Source organism: Apostichopus japonicus, chromosome 20 (genome assembly GCF_037975245.1).
Source record: "Apostichopus japonicus isolate 1M-3 chromosome 20, ASM3797524v1, whole genome shotgun sequence".
Classification (NCBI taxonomy): domain Eukaryota; kingdom Metazoa; phylum Echinodermata; class Holothuroidea; order Aspidochirotida; family Stichopodidae; genus Apostichopus; species Apostichopus japonicus.
The window spans coordinates 34,466,199-34,490,976 of NC_092580.1; the positions used below are offsets into that span (position 1 = coordinate 34,466,199).

Below are 24,778 nucleotides of genomic sequence, written 5' to 3' on the forward strand. Positions count from 1 at the left end.
TCATTGTTTCAAATGCCATCGCCTTTATCCACTCGGCCACGCCTTTATCCATTAAATAAGCTAATATTCGAAGAAAAGGTTTCACCTCCAATGTCCTAGGAGACTAACAACTTAATTCAGAAGCTCACCAAGGAGTTCATGTATTGTATGAAATATGTGTATATCTTAGTAATATTAATTAAATTAATAACAATTAAATTTATTTACCCCTTCACGTTTCGTCTGTTATGTGGCCAAATGTATTTTTCAATAAATCAATACAAGTAAACACTAAAGGAACATGAGTAGGCTATATTACTTTTTATGGTTACGTGCACTATATATATAAATATATATATATATATATATATATACATATATATTTATATATCGATATATATATATATATTTATATATCGATATATATATATATATATATATATATATATATATATATATATATATATATATATATATATATATATATATATAGCATAATAGTAAACTATATCAATTGGATCTTCCCAACCACCATATTTCTAATAATAATAATCATCATAAAAAATAATTTTCATTAATAACTAATAGGCCCTGTTATCACTTTTAGTAATCCGACGGTATCTTTTTCTAACAAACTATTAAAGCTAAAAGCTCATGCAAAGCCTTTTGGATGTTTATGCCACTTTCCATAAAAAATTGATATAAGCCTTCCATTGACACAATTGTGATACATATGATGTTTGGTGCTATTTAAACGTACCTAGAAGGTCTGCATAATAATTGATACACTCTATAGTTTCTGCGAGAACAAATAGTAATCCTTGGTAAATTAATTGTAACAAAAAAGTAATCAACAAGTCCAATGGCATCCCCTCCACCCCCCCCCCCCCCCGCCCAAAGTCTCAGGCAAGGTAAAGGCAACCCAGGTCCAACTCCTCAGCAAAATGGACTGAGTCCAGATAGCGTGAATTCGAAAGACGGGTTAATCAATTACAATTAGATTTTGCACAATACTCGGTAGGTTTGATTAAATTCATGACCGACCTCAAAACGTTCGCATAAAATTAAATTGGCTTAATATATTTATGTTATCATTAAATTATTTAAATGGAAATTCATATGCTACAAGTCAGTAATAAATTTGACGATAATTACAACTTGTACCATTACAGCTTCATAAAGAGATAAAATCAATGTGTTTACCTTTCAATTAAAAGACACAGAAAATTCAGTAAGATTCACAGGGCTCAGTAAATCTCCAGTATTCACCAATCTTTATCTGAACGATTCAGTTTTAGCATTCATTACAGCATGTGCTTACAATACAGGTTGTACATGGACAGCTGCGTAAAGATTGCTGAGGTCTGAAACCCTCATCGCACTATCATCGCACTCACCACAGCACAGCGTACAAGAAGCTGATAAATTTGCGGGTACAAAATAGCAATCAAAACTTACGCAAACTGTACTTAACTGACTCACTGAAGAAATGAATCTGAAAGCACTTAAAATATCAAATTATCGTTAATAAGAAAACAGAAGCATTACCTTTTATTACACAGCAGCGATCCGCAGGTCAATACACAACTCCAGCTAAGCTAGTCAAGATAGCTGATCTACCAGGGAAGGGAAAAGATAACAATGCACTGCTAACAGATAAGAATGGTCGTGTCGAGAATTTACTAAGACACTCCCCCTTATACTGCATATCGGCGATGTAATTGTATTTAGTACGTCTGGACAAATTGGGAACGTAAGCGTCTTTCGTGTGTGCTCTTCGATCGATCCGTTAATGGATTCAGAGACACGTCTGTAACATTAAATCACTCGTTTTTTAGCCGCGGAGAGATTGCGTAGCTTTCCTTCCTCGTCCGCTGTTACAAATTGAGTGATTCAATAACTCAAGTGAAAGGATTACAGCCTATTTACGGGTGACTATATATCGAGCCATAGGCATACCCCGAGTCACTCATCAAGTGTAGGCGATACATGGTTAGAGTTACTCTCCCTTATTGATTTCTATTTCTTTGCTACATTGCACAATAGACGGTTCACAAAGCCAGGCGGGCAGGCAATCAGACGATTAGGGGGACTGCTGGTCTCTTTAACCAAAAAACAATTAATAAATTTAATAATAGCCAGAATCATTTGTTTACCTTTTCACGCAGCGCTCTGACATAAATAAACATAAAACAAACTTAATTACAATACTAAAATGTGAAGCAATGACTAAGAATGGCCTGGTTCAAATTGTTACTGCCAAACAAGACATTCTACTATGTGTTTGTGTAGTAGCATCGGACATGAATTTTTTTCAGTTGAGAGGAAGGAGCGGCAAGTATACCGTTAGTAATAATATTTCATGTTTGCTGGCTGTGAACATTTCTCGATACGTTTTACCTTAGGCGTTTACATCACTGTTCAAGTAGAGCCGTTGTGGTAAGGCTTCTGATATAAACTGAACTACGTTAGCTAGTATAACTGCATGCGTGCTATTAGTACAGCAAGGCACGCCGGATCGATGATAACACAGAAAATTACAATTCTTGATGATATGTAACATTTCTTCTTCGATCGATCATTTTAGCTTACCACGTACAAATAAATCAAACAAATATTAAATTTGCTTGCATCCTAATCGCAAACTTGTCTCCATTTACATAATATTATACTGTGTATATGTATATATTTGTTCACTGAAAAAAAAATAGCAATTTGAATGGGCTGTGACTTCAACTATAACATAAGGCTGGCTTACGCATCAACAGATGCAACGTGTACAATTTAACAATCAATGTAATTACTTCGGCGTTTAAAGAAAACTAATGCGTACCATTTTCATTTATTATTCACGAATATAAATATATGAAATTTGTTTAAAAACAGGAGTATAGGGAAAAATATTTAGTCATGCTTACTTTTAAACAAACAAATATTTTATTAATAATTTATTAGCTATATGTTTGTTTCAAAGTAAGAATGACTAAATATCAAAGGTTCAAGTGTATATGTTTGTATGTTTGAATAACACTTGCAGCACGTTAAATTTAGACAACAGAATTTCTGGTTGTATATGTTAATCCAAGTGTACTATTCAGTACGTGGTAGTAAGCTCAACGGTTTGGGAGTGGAAAGTGGTGACCGGGAAGGCAGGGAAAGGTGGGAGGGGACCCGCAAGGGGTAGACGCGGGGGGGGGGGGCATATGAGCATGTGGACGCTACGTGTGATCAAGCATGATAAGGAAACAAGATTTTATGGAACAGAGATAACCTAGAAATAGCTATTACCGCACGTTAAAACTGCATTTTGAGTTGCACTTGCCATATCGTGTACTGTGACGTCATACTTGATTGTTAACGAACGGATAAGGCACCTGAAAACATAATTTATTTCTGTCTTTGAGTCTACAAAATCGCTCGAGGGGATATGGAATTAGGTAAACACGTCAGAGATTTCCCAAATGAACAAAAAGGGTGGATTAACTAAAATTTGTCTTGGGTCGCAGCATGTTTTAATGTTGTATTTAACTGCTAATAACTCCATAGTTAGGAGCAGTGAGATGGTTGTAAATACATAGATATATCAAATTTGATTGAGGTCAATTTGGTATATATGCCGTGGCATGATCAAAAAGATAAAGTTACAACACAGCTCGATATACATCTCTATTACTATATTGACTGAATGTAAATGCGAATCAAAACAATAGTAAACAAAGAATACCGTTTAATTCGGGAATGCGGCTGCGCGAGGTATCTATGGGTAGCTTGGGCGTATGCTGATACCTAAAGTAAAATCTTATAAGAAACTTTACTATTCCAACAATCCTGTTACTGGCTCCAGAGGGATTTCAAATTCGGAGGGGGGGGGGGGAGGAATGAAAAATGTCACCAGACTGATCTAAAATGGGGGTTGGAACCTTAATGGAAGGGCCAGTGGCGAATCAAGGGTAAGGAGGGAGTGCTGCCCGGGCCCACTCCCACTTGCGGGGTCCAGCGGTCACCCCCTAAGAAAAACAATAAAACTTGAAACGTCAAATGGTGCTTTCTGGGTCATATTTAAGTTATCATTAAGTTCTATATAACTAGCTCAAAACACAAGATTGTCATAAGAGATAATCATTAACACAAAATTCGGCAGATTAATATAAGCATGTGCCTGAATCATTATGCGAGGGTTAGAGGTCTAACTCTTCTCCGGCTGAATGCAAAATATCCCCTGAATGAACCATACTCAGGGGCGTCGTGCGAAAATATTTTGGGGGGGGGGCCGTGAGCAGGTGATGACTATCTAAGCGGAGCGCCACCACAGGTTGGCGCACAGCGTACAAGAAAATTTTTCGTCTGGCAGACCCCTCAGATATGCAGGAAACGGCACTCCCCGTGCCTTATGACAGTAAGCAACACCCCTAAAATTGATAAAAATTTCCGGCAATTTTTTATTTTGGGAAATATTCTCGAAGGAAGTGATCGCCATTTATTCCACAGTTTACCAATTCCTCGTCTCCAAGAAGCGCCCAAAATTTAAGAAATCGAAACATTTTTGTGTTGGCTGATCCATGATCGCCGCCCATGCCCGTGAGAAGCGGTGACTGGGTGAAGAAAAAGCTATGCCGTTTGAAAACATGGGCAGAAAAAGCGAAAGTAGCGAAACCTATTTCCAGGTTAATTGTGACTGTATTTGAAATGATTATTATTATTCATTTTTTTCGAAACTACGTATCAGATCATGATGAAAATTTATCCTGGTGGACCTTTTAGCGAACTGATTGCATTACTTAAGAAGAAGTTCACATGGAGTCCCATAATCTCTGTTCACTACATTTATCTTAACTTTCCGAACTTTGTTACAGGCTTAGAAAACGATTAAAAAATTTGCCATTTTCCATGGAAAATTGACTGACTTTGGCAAAGGTAACGGGTTGCACTTACTCTGGGACTATATATAATATTGTTCAACGATGGCAGCGTTGATGGCACATTTGGTTCATTAGTTATCAACCAGTAATTATTTAACTGTTTCGATTGACTGAATATCAACAATTAACAACCATTGACCAAGCAGTCAACCGAAGCTTACATATTCACATATTCAAAGGCAATGGCATTACTAATCCCGATATGTCGTCTTTGAGGTGTGTGGAAAATCCGCAACGACCATCAAAGAGCAATTGACTATTTAGTCTACTTTTCGATTTCGAAAACACTTTTTTTTTTAATTATGACAAAATTTTACGATACCTTTGACAAAATTTGGGGGGGGGGGGCTGTGCCCTGGGCCCCAATGGGCACGACGCCACTGACCATACCCCCGACTAACTGGGGGGGTTCATGTTCATTTGTTGATGTTTAAGGTGTTGTTGCATGGACAATCTAGCAGGTACTTGTTGTAGTAGGTGTTGGCCGATTTTAAAATCAATAACGACCAAGATGTGAAAATTATAATGGGGCATTAGGTCCACTCTGGAACTGTAGGTTGAAAGGACTTGCATTATATATATCATGTTACCCAAAACTTCGTAATTAAATGTGTTGTGGTTAATCAACCCCGTCCACCCCAGCGCCTCATCGCCAATAATTGAGAATGTATCATTACTCTTGTTGCGTGTATGTGATAATTTCGTCCCGTGCGATAACATTTAGGTGGATAGTACTGACGCACAGTGAATGCAATCAATCTTAAACAGACATAGTCAAATTCTGCGAAAGCTTCAATAAAGAAAAAAATGTAACCTTATATTAACAGAATGTTCATTCATTGTTGCTATGACAACTCGATAATGGTAGAATTCGTGAGGCGTTTCTTAGAATTGATTGAACTTAATTGGCAAAGAAAAATGAATTATGGACGCGTGTTTATTCATGCATGGTGCGTAAAAATAGCTGTTGTTATATTTCCGTTCAATGGCACACGACATGTTATAAAATGAAGAGAACCGCATAAAATCAATGAAAGTTATTTAACGAATCATTCGGGCAATGAGAGAAAAATATTGATTAAATCAAAACCAAGATATCAGAAAACAAATGGTTATTGTATTAATTCATGATTTACGTGTAAGTTACGGCGGCTGCCATGGCAACATAATTAATGACCTGTCATATGTGAAGAAGGGGAGAATGTTCTGAAGGATTTAAAAACGAGAGTAAAGGGCGCTAGGTTTGGAATTGAGATATAAAAAAGTTGTGATTAAGGGTCAAAGGTGAATGAGAGTAAAAAAAAACAAGTTTACAGATGGCGTTTGAATCCGTGAGATGATCGACAAATACAGTAGAGAGAATCAAAAAAAATCCTTGTTCAGATTGATTATTGTTTACGTAAGAACAAAATGGTAGCAGAGCGAGGTTGGAAACATGTGAATCATAGTTTCCAAAAGTCATAAAACGAACGGGTGACCGCGGATTTACTGGATTGTTTTTTCGAACATGCATAAAGTTCGACCAACGAGAAAAGCTACGATAGGACTAGCGTAGGCCCGAAGCTGCCAAAGTGTACGGGTAACTGTGGCTGTGTACCAGTATGACCGTCAGTCGAAGATGGACAGTCGAGGTAAAATATTTATGCCAACTATGAATAAAGCTGGCAGACATCGTAACATTCTCAAACTTAAATGCAAAACTGTGAGTAAAGTTAGCAATATTAATCAGGGTGACATTGCATACCAATAGGCTACAAATTAGATATGTCAGAGTGACATAACTCAATGTAAGGTTGATATGTCAGAGTGACATTCCTCAGCGCAGTTAGATATGTCAGAGTGACATTCCTGAAAAAAGCAAGACAAAATAGACAAGTCAGAGTGACAATTCCGTGCTAGTGATGTTAATTAATCATACATACATCAACGTGACATTTTGTTACATGATACCAATGGATCGTCAGAGTGACATTTTCCACTGGTCTCGCCTCAATGGATTAGTGTGGCAGAGCAATGCCTTGTGCTAGCTGTGGATAAGGTTAATAAAGTCGGAACATTTTAAGTTGTTCTAATAAAATATCTCAGCGGGACATTTCGGATAATACAACAGGGATATCAGCGGGATATTTCTATCGATGCTAACTAGATACGTCAGAGTGACATTGAATTGCCGACTGTCAATAAGTTGGTGACCAGATTGACATTTTCTTAGCAATATAAGTGATTACTTTTCAACATAATACCACCAAAATATGGATGAATTGAAACAATTGCGTAGAAACAAGAAGAGTCAACTGACTCGAACACTAAATAACTGTATCAGGTTGATACAGGAGGAAGAAAAAGACTCAGAGTTGATTGCGGAACAGCTAAAAAAGGCAGAAGACCATTTCAACAAATTAGAAGAGATTTATGAACAAATCGTTTCTACCATCAAAGATGATGAGGCCTTCGTAGAAGCGGAGAAGTGGATGGTGGAAGTGGAGAAAAACTTTTGGAAGATGGTGACCGAAATTAGATCAGCTCTTAGGAACACTGCTGCACCGGTAACAGAAACCTTACCCGAGGGACCTGATCTGGTAGGGGAATCTTCTCCAGGAACGAGTATGATAGCAGACAGACAATTGCAACCAACTACGGACCAACAAGCAACAGCAGGACAACTGCAACAAACTATTGATCAACAAATGTCAATGGACGGACGATTGCCGCACACAACGGATCAACGAGCAGTGGCGTCAGATGGACACCAACTGTTGGATAGTTACTTAGCGCCACCAAATAATCTGTTTACGATATAGTTTGATATATGTTAATTTATGCATACCTTAATTTGAATGGTATGGTTTGTGTTATGTAACGTCTACCAAGGTTTCTTGGAGAACACGTTCTTGTTAAAAGCTCACAATACATTACGTTAACCGTTTAGACGGATCATTTGCGTTACACTGTTTTGTGAAGTATTCCTATAAGTTTGTTAGGTTGTCCCGGGACCGACACAACAACTGGCGACGAGGATGGGATGGTCGGAAATAAAACCTAAGTTCTAAAAAGAGTTCTTACCGGGAGAAGGAGAAACTATGGCTTCCAGCATGTTAAAAGTGGAGATTTATGATCCTGATGTGGAAATTTGGGAATCATACGAGGAACGTTTGATACTGTTTTTCCAAGCAAATGAAGTAGAGGATGATAAAAAGAAAGTGGCGATACTTTTATCTTCAATGGGAGCAAAAGGCTATGGACTTTTGAAAAATCTTGTATCGCCAGACAAGCCATCATCGAAGAAGTTTGACGAAATTTGTGGGACTTTGAGGGAATACTACAATCCCAAACCCCCAGTTTTATTGGAGAGATTCCGATTTTACAACTACAACCAGAGCTCGTCAACTACAATTGCAGAGTTTTTAGCCGAACTAAAGAGAATGACTAGCACGTGTAATTTCGGAAGTTTCCTGAAGGATGCACTGCGTGACCGGTTCGTTTGCGGGATTTATGACAACAATATCCAAAAAAAGGCTCTTGTCGGAAGACGATTCACTAACGCTGGATAATGCCGTGAAAATTTCCATGAGTATGGAGTCCGCCGCCAAAAACGCAGCTATTATCAAGGAAGGGTCTGCCAGCGTTCATCACGTGGCATCTAAGCCAACGAGTCATCGAGTGTTCTGTTCGTGCTGCGGTAAACCAGGACATTTTAAAAAGGACTGTCATTATAAGGACTATAAGTGTCATATTTGTGATTGTGTTGGACATTTAAAGGCTGTTTGCAGGCGAAATTCAGATGTAAGTAAACCACGTGATAAGGAACGTAATTCTAAGCATAGGTCAAGTAAAAAGAGTAAACATAGTTCGAGAATTAAGGAAGTAAATCAAACCCCTGAATATGATTCTAGTAGTAGTGTTGAAGATAGTGGTGACGAAGACGTCACAGTTTACTATGTAAAGTTACTTGCGTCAAGCAAACCAATTGAAGTTCAAGTTGAAATTGAAAACCAAAAGATAACTATGGAATTAGATACGGGGGCTGGCGTTTCCCTAATTCCAAACGATATGTTTGTTAAGGCACTGTCGCCTAAGGTCGACATTAAACCTACGAAGGTTGTTTTGAAAACATTTACAGGAGAGAAGATACCTGTAAAAGGAAAATGTAGCGTTAAAGTTAAGTATAATGGAATCGAAAAAGCATTGCCATTGTTTGTCATTGAAGGGAATGGTCCCGCCCTTTTGGGTCGTAATTGGTTGGAACACTTGCCTTTAAATTGGCAAGAAATCAATCGTGTGTATTTGTCACCAAAAGACAAAGTCAATGAGATATTGTCTGGTAGTAACGTACTTAATAAGAAATTGGGTACAGTCAAAGGCATCCAAGCGAAACTTAGGATAAAACCTGATGCAACACCTAAATTTTACAAACCAAGGCCCATGCCTCTAGCTATCAAGGATAAGGTATCAGAAGAGCTAAATAGACTAGTGAAGGAGGGTGTGCTAGAAAAAGTTGATTTTTCTGATTGGGCCGCCCCAATTGTCCCAGTGAGAAAAGGGGATGGTAATATCCGGGTTTGCGGGGACTTCAAGGTCACAATTAACCCAGCAATGCACCAACAAGAATATCCTTTGCCCCGTCCCGACGAGTTATTTGCACAGCTGCAGGGTGGTCAAAAGTTCTCAAAACTAGACTTGTCAAATGCATACTTGCAAATAGTTTTAGATCCCGATTCCAGAAAATATGTTACGATCAACACCCATTTAGGTCTTTTTCAGTATACAAGACTACCGTTTGGAGTAAGCTCCGCCCCTGCAATTTTTCAACAATGCATGGACCAAATTTTGGGTGGGTTAAATGGGGTGGGTTGCTATCTAGACGATATTATCGTCACTGGTAAAACTGACGAAGAACATTTAAGGAACTTGGGTCAGGTAGTCAAGAAACTCGACGAGGTTGGTTTGAGACTTAAGGAATCAAAGTGTTCATTTTTCCAGGACTCGATCGAGTATCTTGGTTTTATTGTAGATGCTAAGGGCATTCACCCATCTCCTGCAAAAGTTGAGGCTGTTGTTAATGCCCCTGCTCCACAAAATAAGCAGGAACTGCAATCACTCATAGGGCTTATAAATTATTATCGTAAATTCATGCCAAATTTATCATCTGTTATGGCCCCAATGACGTCAGCTTTGCAATGTGACAAAAACTTTGTATGGTCTAGCGATTGTCAACAAGCATTTGAGGAGATTAAAGAAATTCTCACTTCCTCAAAAGTGCTCGTGTACTTTGACCCCTCTAAGGAGATTACGCTTTCAGTTGATGCATCACCGTATGGTATTGGTGCAGTGATCTCACATTCAACTCCGGAAGGAGAGAAACCAATTGCATATGCTTCCAGAAAATTAACGAAAACTGAGCAAAATTATTCTCAAATCGAAAGGGAGGCCCTAGCAATTGTTTATGGTGTGCGCATTTTCCACCAATATCTTTGTGGGAAGCGGTTCACTTTGTTTACCGATCATAAGCCTTTGAAGTTTCTGTTTGGTCCTAACAAAGGCATCCCTGTGTTAGCCGCATCTAGATTGCAACGTTGGGCTATTCTTCTGAGTGGTTATGAATATGATATTCAGTACCGTACATCCAAACAGAATGCAAATGTCGATTTCTTCTCTAGATTGCCAAATTCGAGCGCGCATACTAGTGACAAACTTAAAACAGTTGATCAGTTTACTGTATTGTGGACGAATGAAGCAAATGATTTGAATCAGGCGCAAATTCAATCTTTACCTGTCAGCGCAAAAGAAATTGCAACAGCTACGAGTAGTGATCCTATTTTATCGAGGGTTAGACATTTTGTTCTGTATGGTTGGCCGGGAGAAAACTTAAACAAAGAAATGACGCCATATTTTAGTAAACAAAATGAACTCTCCGTCGAAGGCAATTGTCTTTTATGGGGAATTCGTGTGATCATTCCTTCGAGTTACCGAGATCGCATTCTAAGCGAATTGCACGCCAGTCATCCCGGTATGGTAAGGATGAAGTCACTTGCTAGGATGCATGTATATTGGCCAGGTCTAGATTTGCAGATTGAGCAGCTTGTTGAATCGTGTAATGCATGTCAATCAGTTCAATCTGTTCTCCCAAAGGTTGATGTAAATCCTTGGAAATGGCCCACCGCACCATGGCAACGTATTCACGTTGACTTTGCGGGTCCATTCCTCGGTCATATGTATTTGATAGTCGTAGACGCTCATTCAAAGTGGCCAGAGGTCATCCTAATGAAATCCACAACTGCTAATAAAACTATCAATGAATTGAGGACCATATTTGCACGCTACGGCTTGCCAAAAGAGCTGGTATCAGATAATGGCCCCCAATTTATTGCTGAAGAGTTTACCGTCTTTTGCAAGCAAAATGGCATTCGCCATATTAGAAGTGCTGTCAAACACCCAGCATCTAATGGCGAAGCAGAGCGCTTTGTTCGTACGTTTAAACAGGCAATGAAAAAATGTAAATTCGAGAGTGGCAACGTTCAAATTAAAATCGATCGATTTCTGTTGTCTTATAGAACCACACCTCACGCTTTAACCAAAGAAACGCCTGCCAAACTATTCTTTAAGCGAGAATTGCCAACTAGACTATCAGCTCTAAAACCAAATTTGAAGTTTTCAGTGTCACAGAAACAGAACTCAAATACTGAAAAGCCTATTAGATCTGTTTCCGTAGGAGATATGGTCATGGTTTTGGATTTTAGATCATCGTCTGATAAATGGGTTGAAGGCATCATTTTTAAAGTATTGGGTCCTGTAACATATTTGGTTAGAGTTGATGATCATGTATGGAAAAGACATATTAATCAAATCAGATCAAGATCATGTAAGCCTTATAGTCGTAAAATGCACACATTTAACGATTTAAAGCCTTTGCCAAGTATTGTGGATTTAGATATTCCTGTTGACTCTGACGAGATCAGTAAACCGAAATCAACTGGTGTTGATGACGTCACTCGTGGTTTAAAGAGAAATAGTTCTCCCGTTTCTGAGGTAGAATCGCAGGAACAGAATTTGAAATCGCCAGTTGTTGTTTCGGTCCCAGACGTGGCAAGGGCTTCAAATCCAGTAACACCTAATTTGAGACGGTCGTCACGTACTCGTAAACAATTTGTTCCATTTAGTATTTCATCGTGAGTAATTTTATAAGTCTAGAATAAGAAAGTTTAAAGGAAACGTTTTATTTTGAAAAGTTGTTGAGTGTCATATAATTAATAATTTCGTAAAACAAGTATTGCGAATAATGATATAATTTTGAATTTATTCTTAATTAGAAGAAAGGGAGGAATGTTGGATAGTTACTTAGCGCCACCAAATAATCTGTTTACGATATAGTTTGATATATGTTAATTTATGCATACCTTAATTTGAATGGTATGGTTTGTGTTATGTAACGTCTACCAAGGTTTCTTGGAGAACACGTTCTTGTTAAAAGCTCACAATACATTACGTTAACCGTTTAGACGGATCATTTGCGTTACACTGTTTTGTGAAGTATTCCTATAAGTTTGTTAGGTTGTCCCGGGACCGACACAACACCAACAACTAACAAGTCTGGATCGAGCAGTGACGACAAATGGAGATGCTCAGCAAACTACAAAGGTAAAACGCCAAACTGATACCCAAAAACTAGAAGTGGGGGCGTCAGAACAGAACAGTCCTTTTGAATCACTGAAACTTGCCTTTGAACTTCCAAAAATAGAAATTCCATGTTTTTATGGTGAACCAGGTAATTATTTCAGCTTCACAAATGCATTCAATGTTCTTATTGCTAGTAAACTGAACTGTGAATTTACCAAGTTGCAACATCTACTGAGATTTTGCAAAGGCAAGGCTTATAATGCTATCAATGCTTGTGAGTTTGAGGGAGAAAGTGGGTTCAAAAAGGCATTGGCAATATTACAGATTCAATTTGGGCAATCACACATGATTCTGGGGGCAATGACATCAAAGTTGGAAAAACGTAAAACCGTCGAAAGCTCCGAAGATTTGTGGGAATTAATTGGGGTAAACAAATGCAAAATCACTCTATCTAAATTGGGGTATGACAACGATTTGAATTGCAGTAATACATTGCTTACAGTTCAAAATCTGTTGCCCATCCATATTCAAACCAGATGGAGTAATGCATCTCATGATATTCTTACAAAACAGGCTACGATTGGCTTAAATGACCTGATCAAATTTCTAGAAAAACAAGCATCAGTTAAAAGTACAATGTTTGGAAAACAACTGGAAATGAACATAGAAAAACAAAACAAAACAAGGTTTGATCAGAGGAAGAATGATGTAAAGAAAAATGAAAACAAGGGGAGTTATCACACTGCCAGTGTAAAGGCACACCCTAGTGACCCTACCAACTGCCCCTGTTGTAGTATGGGCACCCACAAGTTATGGAGATGCAATTCTTTCCTAGCCATGAGAGTTGAGGATAGGTGGGATTATGCCTCAAAAAACAAGCTGTGTTTCAAGTGTCTGGGTGAACATTTCTCACCACAGTGCACCAGGGTAATGAGATGCAATATTGATGGATGTAGCAAAAATCACAACAGATTGTTACACGGAACCAAGGAAGGGGAGCCCATGTCTAAAGGGAGTTGTGATCTCGAAAATAATGCAATAAGTGCATCTGGATCTAAAAATAATACAAGTGGTAGTACTAGGCCCACATTTCATTCGGGTGCGTGTGGTCAAATATCATTCAGGGTAGTCCCGGTTTTGGTGTCTTCACCAAATGGTAAGGTTGTAGAGGCAAATGCCTTCCTGGATGATGGAAGTGAGCAGACGTATGTGAATGAAGATTTAGTGGCTGAATTAGGGATACATGGTAAGCCGGAAGAGGTCAAGGCTACGGTACTAAATGGTAAAGAGGAAAGGTTTCAGTCCTTTCCAGTTAAATTTGACATCTCTCCACTAAATAGACCAGAGAAGCAGTATGGGATTGAGGCGATAACAATTAAAAATGTATGTGGTAAACTGAAGCCCATTGATTGGTGCAGGGTCTCAAGAGACTGGGACCATTTGAAGGATATTGAATTTCCTAAGTTTCTAGGCAGCAGAAACAAGGTCGATATTTTGATTGGTTTGGATCATGCAGGCTTACACGAGTCAATCCATGAGGTAAAGGGCAGATCAGGCGAACCAATCGCCAGGCTCACCCCATTAGGATACACTTGTGTGGGACCTGTTGCTCCTGCAGCTAGGAGAGCATTCCACACCAGATCAGTGAGCACTTTCCACTGCACTATTGACAGAGAAGTGAACATAACTCTCAGAAAGTTCTGGGAAGTAGATAACATGGGCTTAAATTGCAAAGTAACTTGTCACACCCAAGAAGAAGAGGAGGCCATCAGAGTGGTTATAGAATCGATGGCTGGAGGTGACAATTGTAGATATCAAGTACGAATTCCATTGAAAGAAAAAGAAAGAAAAAACATGACTACAAATAATCACGTGTCTGCAAAGAAAAGGCTAGAAAGCCTAGAAAAGAAGTTGATAAAAGATGAAAAACTAGGGAAGGCATATAGCTGTGTCATTCATAAGGGATAAGGGTTACATTAGGAAAGTAGATGAAGAGGAACCTAAATCTAGTACAGAGTGGTTTATTCCATACTTTCCTGTGGTAAAAATGGATCGAACAACTACTAAGGTTAGGATAGTTTACGATGCATCAGCGAAAGATAGAGATCTGTGTTTAAATGATGTAATCAATAATGGACCAAAACTTCAAAATGACCTCTGTGATGTTTTGCTTAGGTTCAGGCGAGACAAAGTAGCGGTGGTCTGCGACATTTCTGAAATGTATTTGCAGATTGAGATAGATGAGGTTGACCGGCCTATGTTCAGGTTCATGTGGCGAGATCTGGACGTGCAAAAGGAACCAGGCACTTACGAATTCAACAGATTGATTTTTGGGTTGAATGTGTCACCATTCATTGCCCAAAAAGTGTCACAAGAAAATGCAAAGCGTTACAAGGAACAGTTTCCTAGGGCAGCTGAAACTGTTCTAACATCCACATACATGGATGATAGTATGGATAGTGTAGAGGATGAAGATGTTGCTATACAGTTGTATCGTGAGCTCACAGAGTTGTGGGCAAAAGCTGGTATGAGTGCAAGGAAATGGCTATCGAATTCAAAGAAGGTACTCGAAGCTATTCCTGTAGAGCATAGAGCTAAAGAGATTAAAATAACTGATAGTGAGTGGCCATCAATCAAGGCTTTAGGGTTAACATGGCTAGCTGAGAGTGATGTGTTTGTGTTCAAAGGCCCAGATAGAAGTTTGGAAAAGATGACAAAGAGAAACATATTGAGTCAGCTTGCAAGTCTCTTTGATCCGCTAGGTTTTTTGTCGCCTATCATCACTACTGGAAAAATTATGCTACAGGAAATCTGGTCCAGTGGAGTGCGGTGGGATGAGGAAATTCCTCAAGAGTTAGCATCAAAGGTTAAAGCTTGGGTCAGCGATTTGCAAAACCTTGACAAAGTAGTGGTGCCTAGATGTATTGAGTATGAGAGTGGTAAAACATCCATTCATGTATTCACTGATGCTAGTAAGGATGCATATGCTGCTGTAGCGTATGCACGAAGTGAGACAAATAGTGGTGTGACTGTTCGCCTCATTCCATCCAAGACAAAGGTGGCTCCTTTGAAAGCACTTAGCATTTCTAAATTAGAATTAATGGGTGCAATGTTGGGATTGAAGTTGGCTGGTTCAATCTCATCAGTATTGTGCTACAGATTAGAAGATGTTGTCTTTTGGGTAGACAGTCAAAATGTCCTCTATTGGATAAGAGGGAGGAGTAAGTTGTTTAAGCCGTTTGTTGCAAATAGAGTTGGGGAGATCCAACATTTGACAAACCCAGCACAGTGGCGTCATGTGCCGGGTAAAGATAATCCTGCGGATTTAGCTTCGCGGGGTACAACGGTTGTGAAGATGATAGAGCATGAAAAATGGTCGAGTGGGCCTGAGTTTCTTTATGGTGATCCGACATGTTGGCCTGTAAACACAGTGAACGATGTGGTTGGGTCTGACCAACGTAAAGTAGTGGTATCAATGATGAATAGGAAGGTGGTTGTACCAACATTTGACGAGTGGAAGTTAAACCCTTGTCGTTTCAGTAGTTGGGAAAGAATGCGTAGAGTTACGGCATATGTGTTTCGTTTCATCAACAATTGTCGTAGTAAGAGTGAAGATAGATCAAAGGGTAAAGTTTTGAAGCTGGATGAAATTCAAGATGCAGAGAACTATTTAGTGTGCGTCGCACAGGAGGACGCATTCAGTCGAGACATAGAAAATATTAAGAAGGGTGGTGCTGTAGGTTCAAACAGTGCCTTGAAATCCTTGTTGCCTAAGATAGATGACGATGGCTTGCTCAGGATGACTAGTCGGTTGAGTGTCGTTGAGACACTGCCATATGATGTGAGATTCCCCGTTATTCTCCCTCGCAAACATGCTCTGACACGTTTGATAGTTAGGAAATATCATACCGATGGTAATCACGTTCAGGGTACTAATTATATTCTGTCAAAGATAAGTGAAAAGTACTGGGTGGTACATGGTCGTGAAGAGATCAGGGAGTGCGACACTAATTGTAACCAGTGTAAGTTGAGAAGCGTTAAGGGTGGTGAACAAGTAATGGCACCGTTACCAAAGAGAAAGGCGACTGTGACCTTAAGGGCGTTTTCTAAGGTTGCTGTTGATTATGCTGGACCTTTTCTCACTATCCAGGGAAGAGGTCGTGTGAGGACCAAGCGATATTTGTGTCTCTTCACTTGCTTAAGTACTAGAGCGGTACATTTAGAAATAGCCTATGGTCTTGATACAGATACGTTCTTAAATGCGTTCTATAGATTTGTGAGTCGAAGAGGTGAGCCTGAGGAAGTTTCTCAGACAATGGAACAAACTTTGTGGGTGCGTCTCGGGAGCTAAAAGAGTTGTTCAGGTTGATTGACAAATCAAGGGTCCAAGAGGTGACAGCGGGTCAGATGAGGTGGCATTTCTTACCCCAATTGTCACCTCATTTTGGTGGTGCTCATGAAGCACTAATCAAGACAAGTAAGAGAGCTATTCAAGCAGTTCTAGGTGATGCAGACGTGACCGATGAAGAGCTTCATTCAGCCTTTGTTGGTGCCGAAGGTATAATTAACTCAAGACCATTGACGTATGTGTCAGCCTCTCCCAAAGACATGACCCCATTGACACCAAATCATTTCCTGCATGGGTCTATGGGTGGAGTATTTGCATCAGAGGAAATTGTAGATGGCACGAAATATAGTCCAAGGAGGAGATGGCGCCGTGTGCAGGAGCTGATGCGCCATTTCTGGCAAAGATGGCTCAGGGAGTGGTTGCCTTCCTTGAATCGTCGAAAAAAGTGGCATAAGGAAAAAGTTGATTTGAAGGTCGATGACTTAGTTTTGGTAATGGAAAAAGATGTAGTTAGAGGTCAGTGGCCATTAGGAAGGATAAAGGAAGTGTTTCCTGGTCCAGATGGCCATATTAGAGTGGTAAAGATTAAGACCAGCAGGGGTGAGGTGATTAGAAATATCACAAAAGTGTGTCATTTGGAGTTGTGTGATTAGAAGTATTTTTAAGTTTATTTTTAAATTTAAGTGTTAGTAAGTTCTATTTTTAAATTTGAGTCATCTGTTGCTAATGATGTTTGGAGGTTTTGAACATGTTTTGGAAAATCTTTCTTTTTTGTTACAGTGTATACATTGTTGGGATGATATTTGTTAGGCTAAGTAGCCTGATGTAGTTTGAGTGTAGGGTTGATTATAGAGCATTGGGTTCCTTTTTACTTTTTTTGTTCAGTCGGTTAACAGTTATGGTGATAGGTTTACCTAGGTTTCGACATTTGGTCGAAGAAGGGGAGAATGTTCTGAAGGATATAAAAACGAGAGTAAAGGGCGCTAGGTTTGGAATTGAGATATAAAAAAGTTGTGATTAAGGGTCAAAGGTGAATGAGAGTTTAAAAAAAACAAGTTTACAGATGGCGTTTGAATCCGTGAGATGATCGACAAATACAGTAGAGAGAATAAAAAAATCCTTGTTCAGATTGATTATTGTTTACGTAAGAACATCGCCATTTGTCAGAAAATTGCACCAACAAAATGTGACAAATGTCAATAGGTATTTGAGAGCGCAATAAAAAGTCAATAATCGCGAATAAGTAAAAAGTGGTAAAAAGCTGAAAAGGGCGCCAGCAGTCCATTTGAGTCCGTCAGGGGGGCACCCGTCCCTCTGACTGTATGGACGCTCCGCCACTGGTAGGTGCCCGAAAAATTCTCAGCATATTGCCCGAATTTTCACCAAAAAAATTGAAAAACACATTGCAAATTATTCTTCTTTCAGTAGGTGCTCGAAAAATTCTCAGCATATTGCCCGAATTTTCACCAAAAAATTGAAAAACACATTGCAAATCATTATTCTTTCAGTAGATGCCCGAAAATTTCTCTGCATATTGCCGAATTTTCACCCCCCAAAAAAATGAAAAACACACTGCAAATTATTCTTCTTCAGTAGGTGCCCGAAAAATTCTCAGCATATTGCCCGAATTTTCACCCCAAAAAATGGTTGGGGGCTGCAGCCACCCTCCCCAGCCCCCCCCCCCTCCCCCAGCCCCCCGCCTCCTGGGCCTATGAGTTGCATGGTAAGAGCAAACTGGAAGTACTGTCGAAAAATTCAAATAGTTTAGGGTTATAAAGGAAAACCTTAATACAAAGGCTACATGTCAAGAAAAGGAACTGCACACTGAGAGAGATGTAGCGCCATCTAATGTAGGCCTATATCCAATCATTTACTGTGACAGCGCAACGCGAGTTCTCGTAATGAACCTATCAATTTAGTCAACGTGACATGACGTACTCTTTTTAGCTGCTACGGCTTTACTAGGTTGAGATAAACCTCCTCCCTTTTGCAAATGCTCAGATCAATCGTAAAATGTTCCTTCACTATTGAATCATACGGCGCAATCATAAGGTCAAGCATAAAGACAATCATAAGGTCAATCATGAGGTCCCGAGTTCGAGTTACTCCAAGATTAATGTATGTCGTCCAGTTACAGAGTTGTTGACAATTCACAATCATGGACGTTAAATATGAATGTAAGAGACTGACTCCGGTCCTGAGCTTGCGGCTTTGATAAGCCAATGATGGCTTCTTCGCGAGTTCCTGCTTGCAGGAGGATCTAAAATACATACATATATACATTGATTGGACATGTCGCGATGCGCTTGTTCGGTGTGTTAGCTATACACGTTCAACATTTAAAGGAGAAGAATGGAAGCCGACATAGAAAGGAGAACAATCAATAAATCTTAATATCGATCTTGGAGTTTCAACTCGAACAAAGTTAATTGCTGATGTAGTCCAATCACTATTGGCAAAATACTACATCGACGGACAGATTCTTAATATTGGACAGGGGTTTTTTTCATTACGGTACTTTTTTATGGATCCTACAAAATAAAATTAAAACAAATCTTGCTTTGATTTCAATTTTTAATGTCTTCTTTTCTGGTGATTGCAAAGAGAAGAAATGACCTTCTTCATCCTGTACATGCAGTTTAGCACTATCTGAAATAGATCATTCTTAAAGCACACGGTGTCGTCGTCTAAGTCTAGTAATCCGTCATGGTAGTCCTAATCATCTCACAAACTTGTTAACTCCGCAAATCTCACATTTACTAATCAGTTTCAAAGGAAAGATGTCGTCCACGGGAGAGGAAAGTTGAGCTGTATTTTGACGGTTTGACGTGAATTGCCGAAGTATAACTGATAATGAATGCATTCGAATTCATCTATTAGTTTAAGTCTTAGTATACTGGGACGTAATTGTTAAATGCATATTCATGAGCCTTTACAATTACATAATACCGCACAATCTCTCCTGCCTTGTTTCTCTCTCAAGTACGTATAACTCTGCCGTAAATACTTCTATTGTATTATCCCCTCATCCTCTCCCCTTAATCCGAATATGTTTCACTGATTAATTATCGACATCGATGTCCGGCATTTGATTAAGCCATCTTTGGTTAGGTGTCTGCATACTTTTTGTGCATATAACAGTAGGTGTATAATGCGGGCTATTAATATCACAAGGGCACTATAAACATTGTGATTTCCATACAAAGCAGTCTATATCAACTATACTTAATGCCTCTGTTCCATACAATTTCTAAGTGTTGAATCATGCATTTTGACGTGATTATTACAAAATGTTTTAAGCATCTCTGAATTGGGACTAAAGGAGAAGTTAATAGAACACTAGTCTGATTATCCTACTGATACATGAACAATAGAAAGACGAACTTGCAGAAGCGGATAGTGTATTGGAATGTCTCACGTGCATATTTAGAAGAAGGAAACTGACTTCATTGAATAATGACGTCACACTAGCTTACGATAATGTCTCCGAGTGACTTTGCCACTCTTTGACATTATACACGGAGTCATGTGACAACTGGACATGTGCACGATCACGATATAAGCCTGTGGAAGGGTTTTTAAACCTTGATTGGATGGCGCAATTCATAAACGCACATTAGTACTCGTCAGACACACTGACTACAATATTTACCAGCAACTCTCTGTAATGAAGCGGTGGTGTATGAGGGGACGGGATAAATGGAAGGAGATCCAAATGGACAAGATTATCCCACATATAACACATCCCTACGCCAGTCCATTATACACGTGTGTAAAGAAACAGCGGGGGGGGGGGGGGGGGGGGAGACTTGACTTCAGATACCTTTGACGCGTGTGCTAAAAGCATAACGTTCGGTTGGGAGGACAGAAGAGGGGGGTTGGGTAAAAAGTTTAAGTTATTGTTGTATTTACAAAAAGTTTGCAGGAAATTTCTCATCTCCTAACGCCTCTCCTCCCTCCCCGCCCTGACAACTTCCCCGTAAACCTCAATAGAAGTTATTTTGTTATTCCTCCACTCTACCGATGCTGATTGCGGTCTCCTCAGATCTTTAAACTGATACCCAACACATATCTTAACACCCCCGTAATCTCTTCTCCCCCCACCCCCCTCCTGAAAAATACTAGCTACGGTAACACTTATTTTCTCAAAGTTTGACTGTTATCAGGTTGGTCCCGTGACGTAATATTACTTCATAAATACATAAAACGTATTTGCAATTAACGCGATACGTAATTATAACAACATTGTATGAAACAGTTAGTAAGTAATATCCTTTCATTGGTTACAAACATTTCAGACTCAACTCTCGACTTATAAAATACTACCAATTGAATATCCAATTATATGGAATAATATTAACGCCTTTTCTTTACTTATGATGATGTTGTTGCTACTTACGTCGTTTCTGTTACAACAAACTGGAAACTTACTCTACACGGGAAGCTCAATGTCTAGCGAAGCAGATGTTCGACAGCACTGTCTCTCTCTCTCTCTCTGTCTCGCTCAACCAGCAGCGAAAGGAAACACCCTCTGTGGCACGTTCGTATGATGTTCTGTATGGTACTCGACTAACCATAGACTCTTTAATCTACGCTCAGCAGTACAACAGAACTAAGATAATGTTTCACGTATAATGCTTCATATGATCAAATGTGTAATGTTTCAATGTAAGGCTACCCAGTGGGGTTCAAGTGGGTAAGCTGGTTAGGTTTCGAACCGGTGCTCTATCTTGGGTGAGTGTTATCTATAACGTATGGGTGTTTATTGTAGGTTACGTTTAAAGCAAATACTTTCACGTGATCTATACTTTGTGTACTGTGTATATGATAAGAGCAGATGCTACATCCGATCCTATCAAATAGACCGAGTAACGCTGGGATACTTTATAAGAATAGTCACCTTAGATAGAAGCTGGGCACGAAAGCCAAACAACTTGATTCCCTCAATCCCAGTCCCCTTATATCGAGACTGTTACAATATGATCATGACGATATAAGGTCCATTGAGGTATGGTAATTTATTTGTGCACTGTGTATTTTATACTGTACATCATTTTAGCCATAAGACAAGTAGCAAACAATTAGATATACGACCCACACTTACTATAATGACCACCTGAAGACCATTACAGGTGCACAGCTAAGTACGTTTTCCTTAACTGCAAATCTAAAATGCTCCAGGTATGCAGTCTTTAAGACCATCCTAATAATATGCTTACTATCGTCTGCTTAAATTTTGCATAAACATTATCGATTACGTAAGACAGTGAGTGTTGTTGGCCAGGCAGAGACAAAATTAACGTGAAGCAACACTCAGCATGTCAAAGACGAGTGCATTCTTTCTAAAAAAGAATTCAGGAAAAAAATTCGAAAGAGATTCGTAACCTGTCGAGATAGTGACAGAAATTCACTAATGACAGAAATTCACAGAGTAGGGTGTTACTGATGGTGGGAATGGGTAGGGGGTGGGGGCTGTGCCCAGTGCCGGATTAACTTAGTAGCGAAAGTAGCATATGCTACAGGCCCCGCATTATCAAGGACCCCGCACTAAATGCATGCTTACACGCTATCAAAATCCAAGTCAGTGACTCTACACTTGCTCTATTACTATACTGCACTGCCTTCAACTTTTATGAACGACTGGGTGTTTAAGGTTAGCGATTTTAGCCAATTATCACCTTCCATTGGGGTGATTATTTTTACACAGTAATTAATGAGGTAGTCATAGCCGCTGCACAAAGATGAAAACGAAAATGGAACGCGCCTTAGCTGAACACTACAGGCCCCGCACTAGCTTAATCAGGCCTTGACAGGTTTCTATATGTTAATATCAAGTGAGTTGTTGTGCCCACAGTGTCATTCTACTCATAGGCGTAGGAGGCAGGGGCTGGGGGGGGATTGCTGCAGCCCCCCCAACCAACAATTTTTGTGAAAATTCGGGCAATATGCTTAGAATTTTTCGGGCACCTACCGGAAGAAAAATAATTTGCTATGTGTTTTTCAATGGTTAAACTGATATTATTATGATCATTATTATTTTAACGACTTTCCCAATAATTATAACCAATATGGAAGGGTAATAACACGGCAAATGATTGTATGTTATTAGCATGCGATGTAATAACCGAAGCATGCCTATATGATATGCACATTGACATGTTGAACGCGAAAAATGTTGGTAATATTTTTCGGGCAAGCCGTTACAGCCCCCCCCCCCCCCCCCCTTTGTTTCTTTCTCTGTAGCTGGCATACCAATCACTGAGAGGATTTCTAGAATAGAAATCCATTTAACAACGGATAGAGACGGTTGAAGTATGGTGAAACCAATCAAATTGAGGGCGCTTTGTCACTTACTAATTTCAGTATCGAATAGTAGAGAACGAATTACTATATTAACGGGAGTCGCTCTAACTATTTCCATTCCAGGAGAGCCTTGTCAAGACCAACATTTGTTTGGTTCAAATTTACTTCTTGATACCACAGACATATGATCATGTACATTAAACATATATTATTATAATATATAATTATCCATGCAGTCTCTCGAATCATAAAAATACGGATAACGTTTCAACAACTAGTTCGTCTCAGAAAATAATTGTCAGGTTACATGCCACGGCGATTAAAACCGTGATATCAAAACAATTTACAATTGGTGAGACAAAGTTAAGCCTGTACCTCACTGCTTTGATTGATTGATTTATTGACTGATTGATTGAAAATAAAAGACTGAAATTCAAGATGTCGTAGTACAACATTGATTTTATTTTCTCAGTCCCCACGTTTGTCTTCTGCACTGCGACAAGGATCTTAATTAACATGTTGTCATTTCTTTGACGAAGGGTAGGAGGGAAGGAGGGAAGGAAGGGAGGAGGGGAAGCGGGGACGGGGCAGGAGTGAAGGAGGACAGGAGGGCAGGGGGACAGGAGGGCAGGAGGGAAGTTGAGCACAGGGAAGATGATATTCGTGAACTAATAATAATTTGCTCCCACAATATACACAGTGTCCGATCCGTCCCCGATTAACATTACTTCAAACCAAACTCCTTCCATCCTGTCGCAAACACGTAAGATGAAAACCTAGTAAATATTTGCCTCAAACGTATTCCTTACAATGAAAGGCTCTCTCTTTGAGAGAAACTACAAACGTGACGTTAACAGCTCGTAGTTCGTTTATTTGAAGACAAACACAACAATTTAGTAAAATGATAGATATGAGTCTGATAAGTTGACGAGCGATGGAGGGAGCAGAGACTTATTTCTGTTATTATCTATTTTAATTCACTATGTGTGCGTTACCATCCATTCATATGTAAATTACGGTGTCCATACATGGATACTGAAAAGAGGGAAGGGACTAAAGAGGCGGGGGGGTGGGGAGGAGAGGGGTAGAGGTTCATGGCGAGAGACTGAAATAATATCGTGTTGAAATCACTCTTTGCGAATAAATTCTAAGTGTTATATATTATAAGTAAAGCTCCCATTAATTGGCACAAATAAAATATCAACACTTTGATGTAGTATGTTTTGCTAACAGTTGTATGCCAAAAAATCCTAGTTGGCATCTATGGATATTGAATATATTTAATATTCTAAGACCATAGAAAAGGGATTTGAAGTCGGCCTGGTAAGGAGCATCACAGATTATTCGAACAATTCGCTTTAAAGATGACAAATGTGATTTAACACTGGGGGGCATACATGTGCTTGCTCAGTCAAATACCAATACAAGTATAGTGTGTTGTAAATGTACTATAATCAAGCGGTATATATTTTCAAAATTTTGGTTGTTTACCATAGTGGTAATTACTAAGGCTTCGAAAAGTGAATATAAGCCGTCACCTGAGCTCATATCGGCTTAGCTAATATGAAACATTAATTCAAATATCTATACGAATCGTGCCAAAATTGTCCATTGC

At 39.3% G+C, this 24,778-nt stretch overlaps 4 protein-coding genes across 6 annotated transcripts in view; 3 read left to right on the forward strand and 1 right to left on the reverse strand.

The window, feature by feature from the left end:
• LOC139961097 (voltage-dependent calcium channel subunit alpha-2/delta-3-like) overlaps positions 1-1,995 on the reverse strand; it is a 132,895-nt gene extending 130,900 nt beyond the window's left edge. Inside the window, exon 1 of one of the 3 annotated variants that reach the window (XM_071959984.1) lies at positions 1,528-1,995. The gene's annotated coding sequence lies outside the window, so the exon portion shown is untranslated. Of the gene's footprint in view, positions 1-1,182; positions 1,340-1,527 lie in introns of those variants that run through there. The other 2 variants (XM_071959986.1, XM_071959985.1) reach the window with 2 other exon arrangements.
• Positions 1,996-7,978: 5,983 nt separating this feature from the next.
• Positions 7,979-8,449, forward strand: LOC139961411 (uncharacterized). Its single transcript, XM_071960553.1, has one exon. The coding sequence runs from the start codon at positions 7,979-7,981 to the stop codon at positions 8,447-8,449; it is 471 nt and encodes a 156-aa protein (XP_071816654.1).
• A 4,858-nt stretch (positions 8,450-13,307) lies between these two features.
• On the forward strand, positions 13,308-14,480 carry LOC139961412 (uncharacterized). Its single transcript, XM_071960554.1, has one exon. It carries the CDS (start codon positions 13,308-13,310, stop codon positions 14,478-14,480), a length of 1,173 nt encoding a protein of 390 aa, XP_071816655.1.
• Positions 14,481-14,509: 29 nt separating this feature from the next.
• On the forward strand, positions 14,510-17,513 carry LOC139961413 (uncharacterized). Its single transcript, XM_071960555.1, has 2 exons — positions 14,510-16,788; positions 16,905-17,513. Exons 1-2 carry the CDS (start codon positions 14,560-14,562, stop codon positions 17,511-17,513), a joined length of 2,838 nt encoding a protein of 945 aa, XP_071816656.1. The 5' UTR covers positions 14,510-14,559.
• Positions 17,514-24,778: the final 7,265 nt, after the last annotated feature.